The sequence below is a fragment of the Phycodurus eques genome, chromosome 2 (genome assembly GCF_024500275.1).
Source record: "Phycodurus eques isolate BA_2022a chromosome 2, UOR_Pequ_1.1, whole genome shotgun sequence".
In the NCBI taxonomy this organism is placed as follows: domain Eukaryota; kingdom Metazoa; phylum Chordata; class Actinopteri; order Syngnathiformes; family Syngnathidae; genus Phycodurus; species Phycodurus eques.
In genome coordinates this window covers 11,078,092-11,093,901 of record NC_084526.1, presented here as the reverse complement: position 1 = coordinate 11,093,901, position 15,810 = coordinate 11,078,092, and the positions used below count along the sequence as shown (strand labels likewise).

Genomic DNA, 15,810 nt, shown 5'->3' with positions numbered 1-15,810 from the left:
TAATTCCCAGGAACTTGAAGGTCTCGACGGTTGACACAAGGCAGGATGCCTCCTGATACAAGGATGCCTCCTGATACAATACTAGTATAAAAAATGGTGCCTTTAAAAAGAGGAATTTATTTAACAATAGGTATATGATTGTGGCTGTAGCAACCCAAATAAGATTCAGTCATCACGTCGAAGGAACTTCTATCAAATGCGCCCAAACCCATAAATGCTCTTAAAATATAGAGTACTGATAAATATTTAGTTGATTGTTGCATCAGTATTTTTCATAAATTTAGTATGGTCTTTAGAAAAACTGAAATGTCCCCTAATGGGAAAATGGTTCTCCTTGTGGTAATATCCTGTACTAAAATACAAAGGTCATCCTCGTGCACACAAATCTTGTTTTGTTACGCCCCCATGAGGTGAAAAGCTGCTATAGCATGTCTCCAAAACCAAGGTAAACTTTAGGTCATTTTTTTTACTCCGTGGGCCGAAATAACCAGTATTCAGGTTTTGGCAGTCCTCAGCAATTATATGTAAATTGAAAGCTTGTACCCAGGACAGATAGAATACAATTGTTTTGACATCCAATTTACATGTCCGAATTAAACCAATTCAAATGAGCTTTTTTTTTCAGTGTAGTAGTGATTTTGTTTCTTAATTCGATACATAGACTGCATGAACTTTGTTCTAATATAATAACACTATGGTAATAACAGATTAGGGAAATTAAAGGAGAAATGGAGTTCTCGTGAGGAAAAGTTAATCATTCTTTTGTCATTTGATGGATTATGATGAAATAATCTGTTGTTTTCTGTTATTTATTTATATAACTGCGGTATGTGTGTATAATGACAGAAATAATAATAATAATAATAATAACTACCTCTCCAGAAAGAAAAATCGTTTGAATTCACTTAATTCAAATATGTACATCGATTGCACATGACTGCAATGTGTTAAACTAACAATATTTTTAAATGATAAATTACAACAATTTACCAAATCTTTAAATCAAATTTGAAAGCATGCAACCCAAAAAGTACTAAGTAAGTATTTTTGTTTTTAAGTACGTTTGTCAGTGATAAAGTGGGAAAAGTGCGCTAAACATATGCGAACAAGTACAGCATTCTTTATGCTTGTCTGCTGCATATGGCTGCTGTCTCTTTAACAGGACAAGCTAGAGGAAGCAGTTTCTGCAGCATCTGAACTCTCTCTCTCTCTCGCTCTCTCTCTCTCTCTCTTTCTCTCTCTGTCTGTCTCGCTACCTCTCCAGGACAGGACCAGAACGACCGCGGCCCGCCAACCTCCTACGAGGACTGGTCTGTTCCGGAGCTGAGTGCGTGTGTGTCTGGGGCGGGGGGTCCGCCATGAGGGACTATTCGGCACCTGCCAACCAAGGAGGCTCCTGTATGGCCTGCTGCCAAGTTTGTGTGTTCTTCTTCACTGCAATCCTCATTGTCGCAGAGAGGACGGCGCGTGAGTCCTACCTGGGACACACACACACACACACACACACACACAAACGGACAGTAACATGCATGCATGCATCCACATTCACATGCACTAACCTACAGAAACACTGTGACGAGACTAGTGATGACACATCGTTTCTGACTGACTGTACCACTGGATGGATGGTGGAGAATTGGTGCAACTATTTGCGAAAGTTGTGTGTTTGTTGTGTGACGTCACGGACTGCAGCAGTGCACGATGTTACACCCTGCATGAGCAAAAGTGCAGACTCATGCCACATGCTTCCACCCCCTCCCTACTGCACCGTCCTAAAATTCTTTATTCAGGAATAACATTGCATACTGCAGGAGCATGCTGGCACATGTCAGGACCCCTTTTTTTGCAGGGTGTTGAGGGGATGGGCGTACCCCAGGATGGGGCCTAGTTATGGCGGTACAGCCTGCCCATGCAGCAGGAGAGTGAAGGTTTGGATTTCATGTGTGAGGGGAAGGAAGGAGAGAGGCCGAGCTGTTATAATGCCTCAGACGGGATGAAGATCATTGCAGAGGTCGTATTGTACGAATGGTGATGAGGAACTGGTCTTGTTGAGGGAAAGCTTGATATAAACTTTTAATGGCAAGTTTATATGGGGAATATGTAGAAACAGTATCACATACAAACATGATAGTGACCATTCTATTTTTGGCTACACCCTAGACTGGTTGCCAGCCAATCGGAGGGCACATATACACAAGCGATAAAACGTGCAAGCCAGGTTCATTGAATATTCTAAATTCTCCATAGGTGTGAATGTGAGTCTGGGTGGTTGTTTGAGTATATGTGCCTCAAGTGACCAGTCCAGGGTGTCCCTCTCCTCTCACCCAAAGTCCAGTGACGTGTGGTCAGGGTAGACAAGTGAGGCAGAGCCGCACTGCCCCCTGGTGGTCTTTCCTTTCCACTGCATGTGAATAGTAAAAAAAAACAAAAAACTTATGATTACATTAAATTGTTCCATTTTAGTTCTATGGTCCGTGCTTTACGTTGATCCAATAATTTCAATGATTTCATCATTAAAATAGATGAATTTTCACATTTCCTGTTTAAATGCATAGGAAGTGCGGTTACGAGCCGTGTTGAGTCATCGCTCCCATGATGCTTCAAGAGACCACGCACACATCCATTCAGGCAGATATATTAGACAGACTGTCTAATATATTTAATGAAAGTGTGTAACATTTAGTCTTTCTTATCGACCAGAAAAGCCACAAAAAATGCACAGTGGAGTCTGGTATGTACTGTGCCACAACCAGCACGTGGCATTGTTGAGTTGAGCTTCATTGAGCTCCAGACGTCACGTGACTAGTCAGTGCCTCACCAATCACGCATGTCACTGCCAAAGTCAGCTGGGAAAAGCATCCAGCTCACCCACGAGCACTAGCGATATAGAAAATGGATGGATGGAAGTTTTCATTAATGAAAAAAGAATGCTTAATGAAAGATGATTTTTTTTTTAAATATTAAATGTTTTTACTTCAAATACATACTCTCTCTCTCGCTACATATATATATATATATATATATATATATATATAACTATATATATATATAGTTGTGTGTGTGTGTGTATATATATATATATATATATATATATATATATATATATATATACACACACACACACAACTGTTATAGAATAACTTTCAATTAGCGATGGTCATTTGACTACATTTTCTTATCCACAAAGATTGCAGAGCCCTTAAAGGGAAATGGGAAAAATAAATAAATAAAACATGATTCTCATGCACACCAGGTTTTTTTGGTTTTGTTTGTGATGATTGTTTCCTTTACTCCTGTTTTGATTGTTTAATTTTATTCCATTTAACTCCTGTTGCCATATCAGTATAAATATGCCATAATGGAGGTCTAAGTGGAACTTGCTCACCTTCCCATTGATGAAGTCCTGTTTAGCCTTCTTTAGACAGCAAATTCACAAATCAACAGTATTAGTTCGAGCCGTGTAGTTCCCTCCATTTTACCTCAATTGATTAACGACACAATTACTCAACAATCAACCCCCCACACAATCAACAGAATTTTCAAGAACTACGGTCACTGGACGCTTCATTATCCACAATCTCTTTACATGGATGGCCTTTGCATAATAGTGTAAATCTCCTTTTTGTTTTATTCCAGTGATTTACTGCTTTGTGTACTATCTGTGGGTGGGTCACAACTACTGCTACGCCCATCTGGCTGGCTTCACTGCACTTTTCCTGCTACCAGGTGAGCTTGATAGATAGATAGATAGATAGATAGATAGATAGATAGATAGATAGATAGATAGATAGACAGACAGACAGACAGACAGACAGACAGACAGACAGACAGACAGACAGACAGACAGATAGACAGATAGATAGATAGATAGATAGATAGATAGATAGATAGATAGATAGATAGATAGATAGATAGATAGATAGGGCTTTTCTCTACTGATTGGTTTGGATTTTATGATTCTAGGTTGGGGTCCACAGTGGCTCAGCTACCGATGGTACCTCTCAGATGGAAAGATCCGCAGAAAGTCTCTCACCTGGACTCACATACTGCACCTGGGTATCTTCAAAAGGTACACCGTGCATTAAATAAAGTGAATTGTCTTTATTAAATGCACAGTGGATATAGAAAGTGGACACATGCGAAGAAGCTGATTTTGCAACAGAGGTGTGTTCACCTTCTATTTCCACTGTACATGAGTGTGACGGCTACACAGTATAGGTGACACTGACACACTGGGAGGACCAAGGATACAGTGTTTGATGGCTGTGTGGCCTTGGCAGGCTGTGGGAGTGCATGCGTCTTCCAGATATGGACGTGTACGGAGAGATCATGCAACAGGCTGATGTGTCCGCCTTACGGATGTTGGAGGCCTTGGTGGTCACCCTCCCCGAAACACTGCTGCACACCTACGTGCTCATCTGCACTGATATAGGCATCAAATCTCCAGGTAGGAACGATAATGTTATACTATTATTTTTGTGTGATGGGAGGAAGTGCTGTAAGCGTGACATATTTCCTCAAATTGTGGCTGGCCCGCTAACAGAGCGCTCATCTTCCCCAATTTAAAAAGTGACTCTGATTAGTCCATATCACGGTGTCCACTCGCGCCTAAAAGCTTGGGCCGGCCAAGCATTCATAGCGACGTCACGTCCTTCGATGTCTTCCTGTCATTGTGAAGCACAATTCACCAAGCGTTGGGTTGTTGTCCCACTAATTGTAAACGGGTTCTGAAAGGGGGCATGGGTGAAAACTAAAAGAGAGGAGGATATCTTGAAGTTATGCTCATAGTCTGCCCCCATCCATTTGAATTGAACCTGCCGCGATGATCGTCGCTGGCGATAATGAATACAAGCTTCACTATTTCATCCGCCACAGTTACATAAAACAAATATATATAAATATAGTTTAGTATTGTTGAAAAACACATCATATGTAGGTTATACCTACAGTATAGTCTGTATTTGTATGGCTGGGACTCGCTCGCTTAAAACCCGGAAATGCCGCGTAGCCGTTCAGCTGAGTTGAGTGGGTGGGTATCAACGACGAAGTGGGCAGGTCCTTGAATATTGATTGACAAAACCATGCCACAATGATGCCGATTTCAAATCCACCCATTTTGCAGGCCTTGTGCCACGTATTGCCTTTCCATTCAATCGCGTTTACTTATCAAACCATGTCGTAGACTCATTTTGACGTGTTATGCATAAAACAGTAAAAAAGAAAACAAAAAAGAAAACAGACAGTAAAAACATGGGTAGTAAATATAATGATCTAAGTTCACACACACGACACATTGGAACTTTATTGCTAACCAAAACATAAGCACCAATGTATGTCCACAGTTTCTTTGATGAATTAAAGCGTGGAGGCCAGATGTTGCAAGAGAGAAAGTTCCCTGGGCAGTATTAAAGATAATCTTATTCTGTAGCCATGGTCTATTTGAGTTATTTTCTTTTTTCCACACTTCATTTGTTCTCCACCTCCTGTCTTTCTCTATCGTCCTCCAGCATCCGTGTGTTTCGCGGTGTGTTTGTTATCTCTGGCCTGGGCGTTGGTCCTGTATGCCCGAGCGTGTTCCCTCATCAGACCAGGACACCTGCAAATGACCCCTGCTGCCATCTTCTGCCGACTCCTGTGGAGGGTGAGCGCTTTTATGAGCCTTTCTGACAAGATACACTCCTCACCAATTCAAGATGCGCTTGTACGTTGTGCTATGTATGTTTGTGTGTGCACAGGTCAGTATGTTGGGGTCTCGATTCGGCGTCCTCATGCTTTTCACGCGGGTCTTCAAACACTGGATTCTTGGCGTTATAGGTGAGTCTGTATAAAGCAGATGTGCTTCGATGGTCTCAAGGCACAGGCGATATAGTTAGGACTTTGCCAGAGATCAGACAAAAGTCATATTACATAACATTATTTCTCATAAGACAGCATCAGAAATCTATCTATCTATCTATCTATCTAGCTAGCTAGCTATCTATCTATCTATCTCTATCTCTCATCATAATATAGGATGGAATTACACAGCATAGCAAAATACTGCATTGTACAGAGCATATTTTCGCATAGCATAATATAGTACTCTTCAGTCAAGTATGATGTCATATTATGCATGTTATAGCATTGCACAATATAGTACATAGGAAAGAAACCAGTGATTGCTTGACAATCGGCGGTTGCAAGTTGCGATGTTCTGTACTTTTTTCGGTAAAAAACAAGGTTCGCGTGAGGCCTAATGTGTCTGTCGCTATACTCAAGTGTTGGGAGGGATTGGCGTTTTGAAATAATATCGTATAGCAATGTATATTTTAGCATACTATAGCACAGCATAAAATAGTGCAGTCAGTCTACAGTAATATGGAATAGCTTGGCATAGTGGCCTTGGTAAAGGGAATCTTACTTAAAACATACTGGAATTAAGTCTTGACTTTGTGTGTTTCATGCATCAGGTGTGCACTGGTTGGGGACAACATTTTGGATGGTGTCTCAGCAGACTGACATCATCCGTTCAACTAGTCGCTGGAGACTCTTCAATCTGATTCTTGGGGCCATTCATATCTTCTTCTTCCTCAACGTGAAGTACGGTCCGTCGCGCTTGCGCATGGCTGGCTTCTACCTGGTACGTGACTGTGTGTGTGTGTGTGTGTGTTATGTTTTATGTGTGTTAATTAATGAACGTTGTTCGTCAGCATGGCAGCACGGAGGTCTAGTGCACTAGTGATCCCCAATCTCCGTGCTGCGGCGCATTACTAAGCTGTGGGAAATTCTCCTTTCCACTTCATTGGCCTGAAAATTATTTATTGACAACAGATAATGTATCTTTTTTCATATTTCTAACAATCCATGTAAATGCCACTAACAACCCAAGTTAGATTTATCTCTTCCCCAAGAAACAAAGAGCTTATTGTCTCAGTTGAGATGTATCACTTCAACTATACCGCCTTGACACCAATTACTACTTTCCTATTAGTCGGGGCTATGGTGCTATCTTGTGGCATCTTAGGGCATTACAGAAAGCGCACAAAAATAAGCAAATAGGTGAGTTTTTCAGCACAAAGCTAAGAATAGTTGCCACGGGAAAAAAGTGAACAGGTAAATATGTGATGAGTGAACTGTGAATCGGCAAGGGTATGTGCCTTGGCTTGATAAAGTGGGAAATCACAGATTTAGTAGCTCACAGAGCTTCATCACAGTTCTGAGGCTTGTTGTGTGTTCCAATACTTCAGGTAATGTTTTTAGAGAACATTTTCCTCCTGCTGGCCTCGTCCTGGTTGTTCAGCATGGTGTCCTGGGATACGGTGGCCATCCCGACCGCGGTCCTCTGCAGCTTCCTTATTGGTGAGGCGAGCTAAGTGCCTGTCAGTAGTTTTCATTTCTTTCCTTACATTTTATCGCCGAGCTTCACACGTGTTCATCTTTATGTCTACAGGTGTGATCTCCTTGGTTCTGTACTATCGCTTCCTCCACCCCAAATCCTTTGAGATCTTCCAGAGTATTCGCCGTAGAGGGATCAGCGGCGCCTGCATGGAGAGTGGATCTATACTCTCGTTGGAGGAGAAAGTCACGCCTACTTTTCATCGCCATGCAACACTGTCAGGTCTGTTTGGCCTTTCAGTTAACCGATCAGTCATTTACTGTAGGAATTCAGCGATCGATCATCATGAATGTGGCTTTTAATCTAATCAGGAGGTGGCACCCTGATGGACCTCCCACCCCAGTGGGAGGGCTGGAGGCATCATCACTGGCTGCTGATTCGTTTGGCTCTGAAGACGGGGGACGTGCCCAAGATCTGGTCGGTCTACGGAGAAGGCGGTCTCGCTGGACTCATGGGTTTGTGTGAAGAGCTTCATTACGGAAATGAACATCGTCGTGTACCGCAGGTTTGTTCTTTTCTCACGTGGCTGAAGTATTCGAATCAAGTCAGGTTTACAGTGGGAACGGAAGGTTTTCAGACACCCTTAAAATGTTCACTCTTTGTTATATTTGTCAGGTTCATGACACCTAAAACAGACACAGAGATAGTTCAGTTTTCAGACTTGCAAGGAGAAAAACGGCCAAGAGTGTACTTCGTTACAGTCTCCAACCATTTTCTGAGTTCACTCTGCCGGATTCTCTCTTTTTATTACTTTAGGGCAGTTCCCTTGTTACATATGAGTTACAACGACATAAAGGTGGGGGCATACATGCTTGTTGATCAGCACATAACACTCTTTGTTGTGGTTGAGACAGTAGAAGAATTCTATACTTCTTATGAAGACACAGGAAGACTAATCTGCTCAAATTTGTCCTTGCACCTGCAAACGCATGACTCATCCTGTGGGAGAAAGCTTGCACGCAGTGATAAAACATTTCTCTCACTAGAAGTAAGCAGAAAAGCACAACACATGATAACGTATTTACATTTTTCCATCAATATTGCACCCATTTGTTAAAATCATTTAAGTTCATTTTTTTCCCCCCTCATTAATGTACACACAGCACCCCATATTGGCAGAAAAAAACATCAATGTTGAAATGGTTGCTGAAAAACTGAAATATCACAAAGCCATAAGTATTCAGACCCTTTGCTGTGACACTCATATATTTAACTCGGGTGCTGTCCATTTCTTCGGATCATCCTTGGGATGGTTCTACACCTTCATTGGAGTCCAGCTGTGTTTGATTATACTGATTGGACTTGATTAGGAAAGCCACACCCCTGTCTATATAGGACCTAACAGCTCACAGTGCATGTTAGAGCAAATGAGAATCATGAGGTCAAAGGAACTGCCTGAAGAGCTCAGAGACAGAATTGTGGCAAGGCACAGATCTGGCCAAGGTTACAAAAAAAAAATGCTGCTGCACTTAAGGTTCCTAAGAGCACAGTGGCCTCCATAATCCTGAAATGGAAGACGTTTGGGACGACCAGAACCCTTCCTAGAGCTGGCCGTCCGGCCAAACTGAGCAATCGGGGGAGAAGAGCTTGGTGAGAGAGGCAAAGAAGAACCCAAAGATCACTGTGGGTGAGCTCCAGAGATGCAGTCGGGAGATGGGAGAAAGTTCTAGAAAGTCAACCATCACTGCAGCCCTCCAGCAGTCGGGGCTTTATGGCAGAGCGGCCCGGCGGAAGTCTCTCCTCAGTGCAAGACACATGAAAGCCCACATGGAGTTTGCTAAAAAACACCTGAAGGACTCCAAGATGGTGAGAAATAAGATTCTCTGGTCGGATGAGGCCAAGATAGAAATTGTTGGCCTTAATTCTAAGCGGCATGTGTGGAGAAAACCAGGCACTGCTCATCACCTGTCCAATACAGTCCCAACAGTGAAGCATGGTGGTGGCAGCATCATGCTGTGGGGGTGTTTTTCAGCTGCAGGGACAGGGAGACTGGTTGCTGGATAAATGCGGCCAAATACAGGGATATCCTGGGCGAAGACCTTCTCCAGAGTGCTCAGAACCTCAGACTGGGCCGAAGGTTTACCTTCAAAAAAGACAATGACCCTAAACACACGGCTAAATTAACGAAGGAGTGGCTTCAGAATAACTCCGTGACTGTTCTTGAATGGCCTAGCCAGAGCCCTGACCTAAACCCAATTGAGCATCTCTGGAAAGACCTGAAAATGGCTGCCCACCGTTCACCATCCAACCTGACAGAACTGGAGAGGATCTGCGAGGAGGAATGGCAGAGGGTCCCCAAATCCGGGTGTGAAAAACTTGTTGCATCATTCCCAAAAAGACTCATGGCTGTATTAGCTCAAAAGGGTGCTTCTACTGAAGACTGAGCAAAGAGTCTGAATACTTATGGCTGTGTGATATTTCAGTTTTTCTTTTTTAATAAAAGTTTTGGTATCTATATTTTCATTTTAGAATAATGTCGAACGATAAAGTGATAATGTTACAAGAAAAAAAGTTGAATTGTTGTACGTCTTTATTCTTAGTGGGTTTTTTTTCAAAGTAATAGTTTTTTTGTAATGTCACGCCAGTATTTGCAAAAAGTTAGACATTTAATCTTGTAATACAATGATGTTATTTTTGTAAATTTATGACTTTTCTCATATCACAACCTTAACCTCATCAAATTATAAATATTATGTCCTGTAATCTTCTGATTTTATTCTTGTTACAGTAGGATCATTTTCTTATCAACTAAAGGCTTTATTCACATACATTTATGACATCTCAAATTATGACTTTCCTCTAAAATTAGAGGAAATTATTATTCTGGAACATTATGACTTTTTTTGTAATTACAAATTGTTTCTTTCTTTTCAGTTGGTCCCGATGTAGCCTACTTGTAAGAATGTCCTGTTCTTACCTCTGAGTGTCATTTAGTGGTCAGTTAGGTGGCAGAATAAGGCAAAAATTATATAATTTATTTCTGGGCGTGGCGGCACGGTGGCCGACTGGTTAGCGCGTCAGCCTCACAGTTCTGAGGACCCGGGTTCAATCCCCGGCCCGGCCTGTGTGGAGTTTGCATGTTCTCCCCGTGCCTGCGTGGGTTTTCTCCGGGCACTCCGGTTTCCTCCCACATCCCAAAAACATGTGTGGTAGGTTAATTGACAACTCTAAATTGCCCGTAGGTGTGAATGTGAGTGCGAATGGTTGTTTGTTCGTATGTGCCCTGCGATTGGCTGGCAACCAGTTCAGGGTGTACCCCGCCTCCTGCCCGATGACAGCTGGGATAGGCTCCAGCACTCCCACGGCCCTAGTGAGGAGAAGCGGCTCAGAAAATGGATGGTTGGATGAAACCCAACCTTCCACTAAATAATGAAAACCGTCCAATCCGTGTGCTCCCTAACATGAATATTATAACGCAAAGCTTCTTTTGTGCTGTATTGAGTGCCATTCTTGTTCTTCTTTTTTTCCCCCACGTTTTCCACCTCAGGTCCTCCACCCAGCTCCTCAGCCACCCCGACCTCAGGTGACCCCAGCTCCACAGGTACTGCATCAATTATCATTGGGCCCATCAGGGACAGCAGTTTCCCATTCAAAGACACTCACAGGCCACTCCATTGAGTACACCTGAACAGTCCAATACAAAAGTTAAAAATGCTGCTTTTTCAAATACTGTACAGTATAATAATGTTTTTGCCGCTGTATGCCCCCTCCAGAGAGAGGAGGTGCCACCACCAAAGCCAGCGCTCACCAATGTCATAGCCAGACCTGTGAGGAAAGCTCCTCCCACAACAATCCACGATATTAGACTGGTTCCAGAGATCATCCCGGTGCATGAGGCCATTCTTGAAGAGATCACAGAGGATTTCAGTGCTCCACAGACAGAGGATAAAGGTTTGTAGGTTTACAATGCGCAAATCTAAATACTCAGAGCTCTATTGTCATGAATGGCGTAAATCCTGCGTGTCAGGCGGCGGAAATTTGCGACAGAGGCGGGTTAGACCGTTATTTCTAATTTCGCAGACGAGCGCAAGGCCGGCAGATCTGAGAGTGGGCCGGCTGTGCCACCGCCAATCAAAGCGGTTCCTCTCATTCCCTTTAAATGTGGCGCAACTGACAGGAGGGCCGTCACTATCAAATCTCTTTGGAATAGATGACCATTTAGGTATTTCATCGACTAACCGAGTAATCACTCCCTCTCCCCCCCAAAAAATAATCAGGTAATAGGATGTATCCAACCCTCCTCCCCCCCATAATCCCCAAGTGAGAGGGCACAGATGAGCTACTGTATATCATTCTATCAATTGCGCCTATTTCCTATTATGTGTCATGTTTTATCTGTCCCTTTTCAAGGTGATGAAGAGTTTCAGAGTGCGATTTACGGTTCCCCTTCACTTTCATCACCTGCCCAACCAGGAAGCCTGCGCCACATCGACAGTAAATCCGCCACCCTGACTGAGAAGTCGTCCTCTGCAGGTTCTTTGGACATCAAGACCCCCGGCTGGTCACCTGAACGTCCCTCCCCTCTCCTGATCAGCTCCCCAGAGAAGAAATCAGCTACACCGTTAGACACTACCTCATATTTCTGTGTCGATGTACCTTCTCCCTCGAGTGGGAGCTATCTAGGCTGGGGGTCTGAGCTGTCACCCATCTCCACCTACAGAAGCCCCTACCGCATTAGGGAGGCTCGTTTTGTCGCATCTACTTCACGTCCGCAGTCCCGGACTGGAGCAGAGAGTCCAGGTCTTGCCCCGGTTGTTATCATCCCCGCTACACCCGGTACGACTCCACGCGCGACCCCCAGTGGGACCCCTGGTTCCATTACCCCCGCAGCCTCAACACCCACCGCCTCCACACCTGCTGCATCCACTCCTGGTGCTGCAACCCCTGCCAGTGCCACAACACCCAGCACCCCCATAGTCCCACTCGCCCCAGTCATCTCCCACGCCTGCAAACAGATAGTTCAGTTTGTGGACAGCAGAGAGAGGGCCGTGTAAGAAGGATGACGTTAACAGCGCTCACTGGCCACAACATTAGGGACAATTGCGCAATATTGAAAACATATTCAAAAATTCTAGTATTTTGGTTACCTTTTCTATATATACAGGAGATAGTCAAAATATTAGAAACAGCTCTCAGCATGATTCGGTGCAGTTGCGCACCACTGCCATAATAAACATAATGGGTTCATGAACACATCTCAAACTGAACATTGTTGTTTGTTATGAGTCATTGAGACAACCCTTGTATTGAATCTCATTAGAGCAAGGGTGGTCAAAGTATGGCCCGCGGGCCACATACCATTCTTTAATCGGGCTCACTGAGCAGTTTCTGTACATTATCAAGAGTCCTGTAATATTTATTTCTTTGGTTTAGCCTTTTTCTCCCTTAAAACGGATTAATTTACATTTATTTATTTATCTATCACATTAAAAAAAATGATAAATTGATTTATTGTAAATAATGCAACACAAATGATAGTAATCATTTGGTCGATTAACAAAATTTAGAAGTATTTAAACATTAAAACATTTTTTTTTAATCATTATTATTACTATTAAAATAAAGTATTTTGCAGCAAATTTTATTATTATTATTATTATTTTTTTTTTACATCATTTATGAAAGACCTGGCCCATCTCTCCACTACAGAAATTAAATGTGGTCACCCCTGCGTTATGGGGTGCAGGTGTACCTAATGAAGTGCCCTGTAAGTGTATAAGATTTCATGACAAAAGTATACACAATATGAAGCACTTCTTATCCCTGCTCATTACCAGTACGCAGAAAATGTGTAGAACCTTTTTTTCAGTTGGTGGGAGTGATGCATATTTTCAAATGACAACACGGCTATAATCACAATGAACAAGCATACTGAAACAAATCAGCAAATTTGTTTTTTCCATTAAAAATAATAAGAGTTAGATCTCTCTCTTGGTAAAAAACTATTTACTTTTTCAGGCAACTTACAACAAATTTGAAACAAATAGAATTAGAATTATGTTGATGTTTAAGAAGATTGTCTTCTTAGTAAGAAATAAGTTTACATTCAATGCTGCCTTCCAGGTTGCAGCCTCTTTTCTAAACCACTTGGGTTCTTCTTCTTACTTTTACAAAACAATACCAACACGCTCCGTTCTTGATTAAAAAAAACAAAAACCGCTCATTAACAGATGATAAAATGTTATCTTTCAAGGATTTCATACTTAAATTGTAACTTTTAATTGTTACAGTTTCGTTTTGTCACCAGAGTGTTAGTCATAGAGTTTTGTGTCACACAAGGGTTTTCAGTGTAGGACGGTGAGGCTGATGTCAGAGAACATAAAATAGTTGAGGCCTTGCTCCCTAGTTTCTGTCTCTCCGCAGAACTTCTCTTTAACTCGGAACTTAAAATGTTTCCATTGTGCACTTTCAACTGATGTTAATAATAATACATTTTTATTTCAAGCCACGTTTCAGAACACCCTGTAACACCGTACGTGAAATAAAGCAAGGAAAAGGGGGGGGGGGGGGGGGGGGTGGGAGTTAAAAATCAATAACTCATGCATGGTAAAATGAGTAAAGAAAAACAGCCAGTTGGCTTGGCAGGGTTTAAAATATTGTATTTTTCAAGCTGCTGCAGGTGCGCCTTACACATTGAAAACAGCTAGTTACTCTATTAAATATATTGTTTCAATTCATTGGGATTGTGTGATAAGGGAGCATTGCAGAACAGATTTGAGCTCTGCCGACGTTTCATATCATGAAAGCTATTTATTTGAATAATCTGGTCTGTTCTGCTCACATTCAAGAGTCATAAGTGAATTGCTCTTTGAAGTACATACTGAAAAGTTAGTCACAAACTGTATGTATATCAAGAGAAGTGATGTGTAATTATACATAGATGAAAGAAATCTGCATGAGGAGCACATGGACCCGCTGTGCATACTGCAGTAGACATTGCACATGCTTGGATGTGAACACCACAGCAATAAAGAAGCTAATATGTATCTTTGTGCACTTATGGAAAATATACACGCTTTAGATTGCAGACCATCGTCATGAATTGGTGCTTTTCTGCAACTGATAGTTTGTGTGTGTGCATCGCTTCCTAATAGCATTATGGGCTATTACTGATTTGTCTACCTGAAATCTAGCATGGCATTGCTAGTGTGTCTGTTTTTTGTTGTTGTTTTTTTTACATTTTTTTAAAGAGCTCCACATTTTTTGTCTCGCTCTTTTTGACCCAGCTGGGATGTGTGGACATATATGGTGCGGTTTTTGTCTTTTATCATCACTAGACATCACCGCATCTCTCCTGAGATTTCCACAGCTGCTGTGGTTGACGGCACCGAGACACTAACTGTGCTATTGATGTGACAAAATAAAGTCAATAACCCCGATGAAAAGCAGTTTGTTCTTTGTGGTCCCTATTAACTGGCTGATGCAATGCGACCATCGCTCTTGCTCAACCTGCTTGGGCAAATAATATCATTTCTAAAGCCTGTTTGACAGTGAGAAGAAGGGAGTGAAAGCAGCTATCAAATCGGTATATTCGCCTTGATCGCCCTGTGGAGACAGCCAAACCCAAAAATATCAACATCAGCTCAAAATTTGGAAATGAGAAATGAAAGTCACGAAATGTGACATTTGACTGCATGATACTTTTAATTATAGAGTGTTGTGCAAAGCCCATTGGTAGAATGGTTGTTTGCTATTATGCCTTGTGTGTCTTTCTTAGTGGTATACAGTATGTGCGTGTATTTGGTAATCATGCACATTGTAGAGTGTGCAAAACATGGGTGGACAAAGTAAGGCCTATGGGCAGCATACGGCCAGCTCCATTCTTTAATCTGGATTTATTGTAAACATCCATCCATGCATTTCCTATATCATATATTCTCATCAGGGTCATGGGCAAGTTGGAATGGATTCAAGGTGACTTTGGGTGAGATTTGGGTTCAAATAGACAAACAAGCATTCACGCACATAGTATGAACAATTTTGAGGCATGTTTGTGGAATGTGGGCGGGAGTACCAATAGAAAAGTATAAAAAGCATAATGTAATCATTGAGTAAAAATTGAATGATCACTTTGCGGAGCGATACATCACAATGATTCATGAATAACACTTAAATATAAAGTATGAATACAAAATGAACACGAGAAGAAGAAGAAATCCTCAGGCCTTGTTCAATTTAACTCCACTTTCATCTTGTTTGTGGCCATTTCTGGCCACATACAGACATACTGTAGTCTGCTTTTATGTTTTTTGGTTCTTTTACTGTACAAAGTTTTTAATTGACATCAGTTATTTCATTTGTGTGAAATATGAATTTTTTTCACCCTTAATTTTTCCGTTTTTATGCACGATGCACAGGTTAGAAAACAACGTCAAAAATGATTTGAATATATTCTCAGTATCACCCAGACAAAACCAAAACAAAAATCCACACAG

General features: G+C 41.9%; 1 protein-coding gene across 2 annotated transcripts; it reads left to right on the top strand.

The window, feature by feature from the left end:
• The first annotated feature begins 1,254 nt into the window (after positions 1–1,254).
• LOC133396815 (XK-related protein 5-like) lies at positions 1,255–12,997 on the top strand. 2 transcript variants are annotated; one of them, XM_061667057.1, is made up of 13 exons: positions 1,255–1,467; positions 3,637–3,726; positions 3,964–4,069; positions 4,281–4,447; positions 5,508–5,641; positions 5,736–5,814; positions 6,450–6,619; positions 7,227–7,338; positions 7,430–7,597; positions 7,687–7,880; positions 10,863–10,916; positions 11,089–11,266; positions 11,726–12,997. In XM_061667057.1, the coding sequence occupies exons 1-13, from the start codon at positions 1,359–1,361 to the stop codon at positions 12,367–12,369; spliced, it is 2,205 nt and encodes a 734-aa protein (XP_061523041.1). In that variant the 5' UTR covers positions 1,255–1,358; the 3' UTR covers positions 12,370–12,997. The 2 variants fall into 2 exon arrangements, with proteins under 2 accessions (XP_061523041.1, XP_061523034.1); XM_061667050.1 differs by lacking the exon at positions 3,637–3,726 and having other exon boundaries at positions 1,275–1,467.
• The last annotated feature ends 2,813 nt before the right edge of the window (positions 12,998–15,810 follow it).

What these genes read in the sequence shown, in the direction of transcription:
- LOC133396815 (XM_061667057.1), top strand. Translation starts at nt 1,359, where the DNA reads ATGAGGGACTATTCGGCACCTGCCAACCAAGGAGGCTCCTGTATGGCC. An exon ending in CTGGATTCTTGGCGTTATAG is followed by an intron (nt 5,815 to 6,449) that starts GTGAGTCTGTAT and finishes TTCATGCATCAG; the next exon opens with GTGTGCACTGGTTGGGGACA. An exon ending in TCCACAGACAGAGGATAAAG is followed by an intron (nt 11,267 to 11,725) that starts GTTTGTAGGTTT and finishes TCCCTTTTCAAG; the next exon opens with GTGATGAAGAGTTTCAGAGT.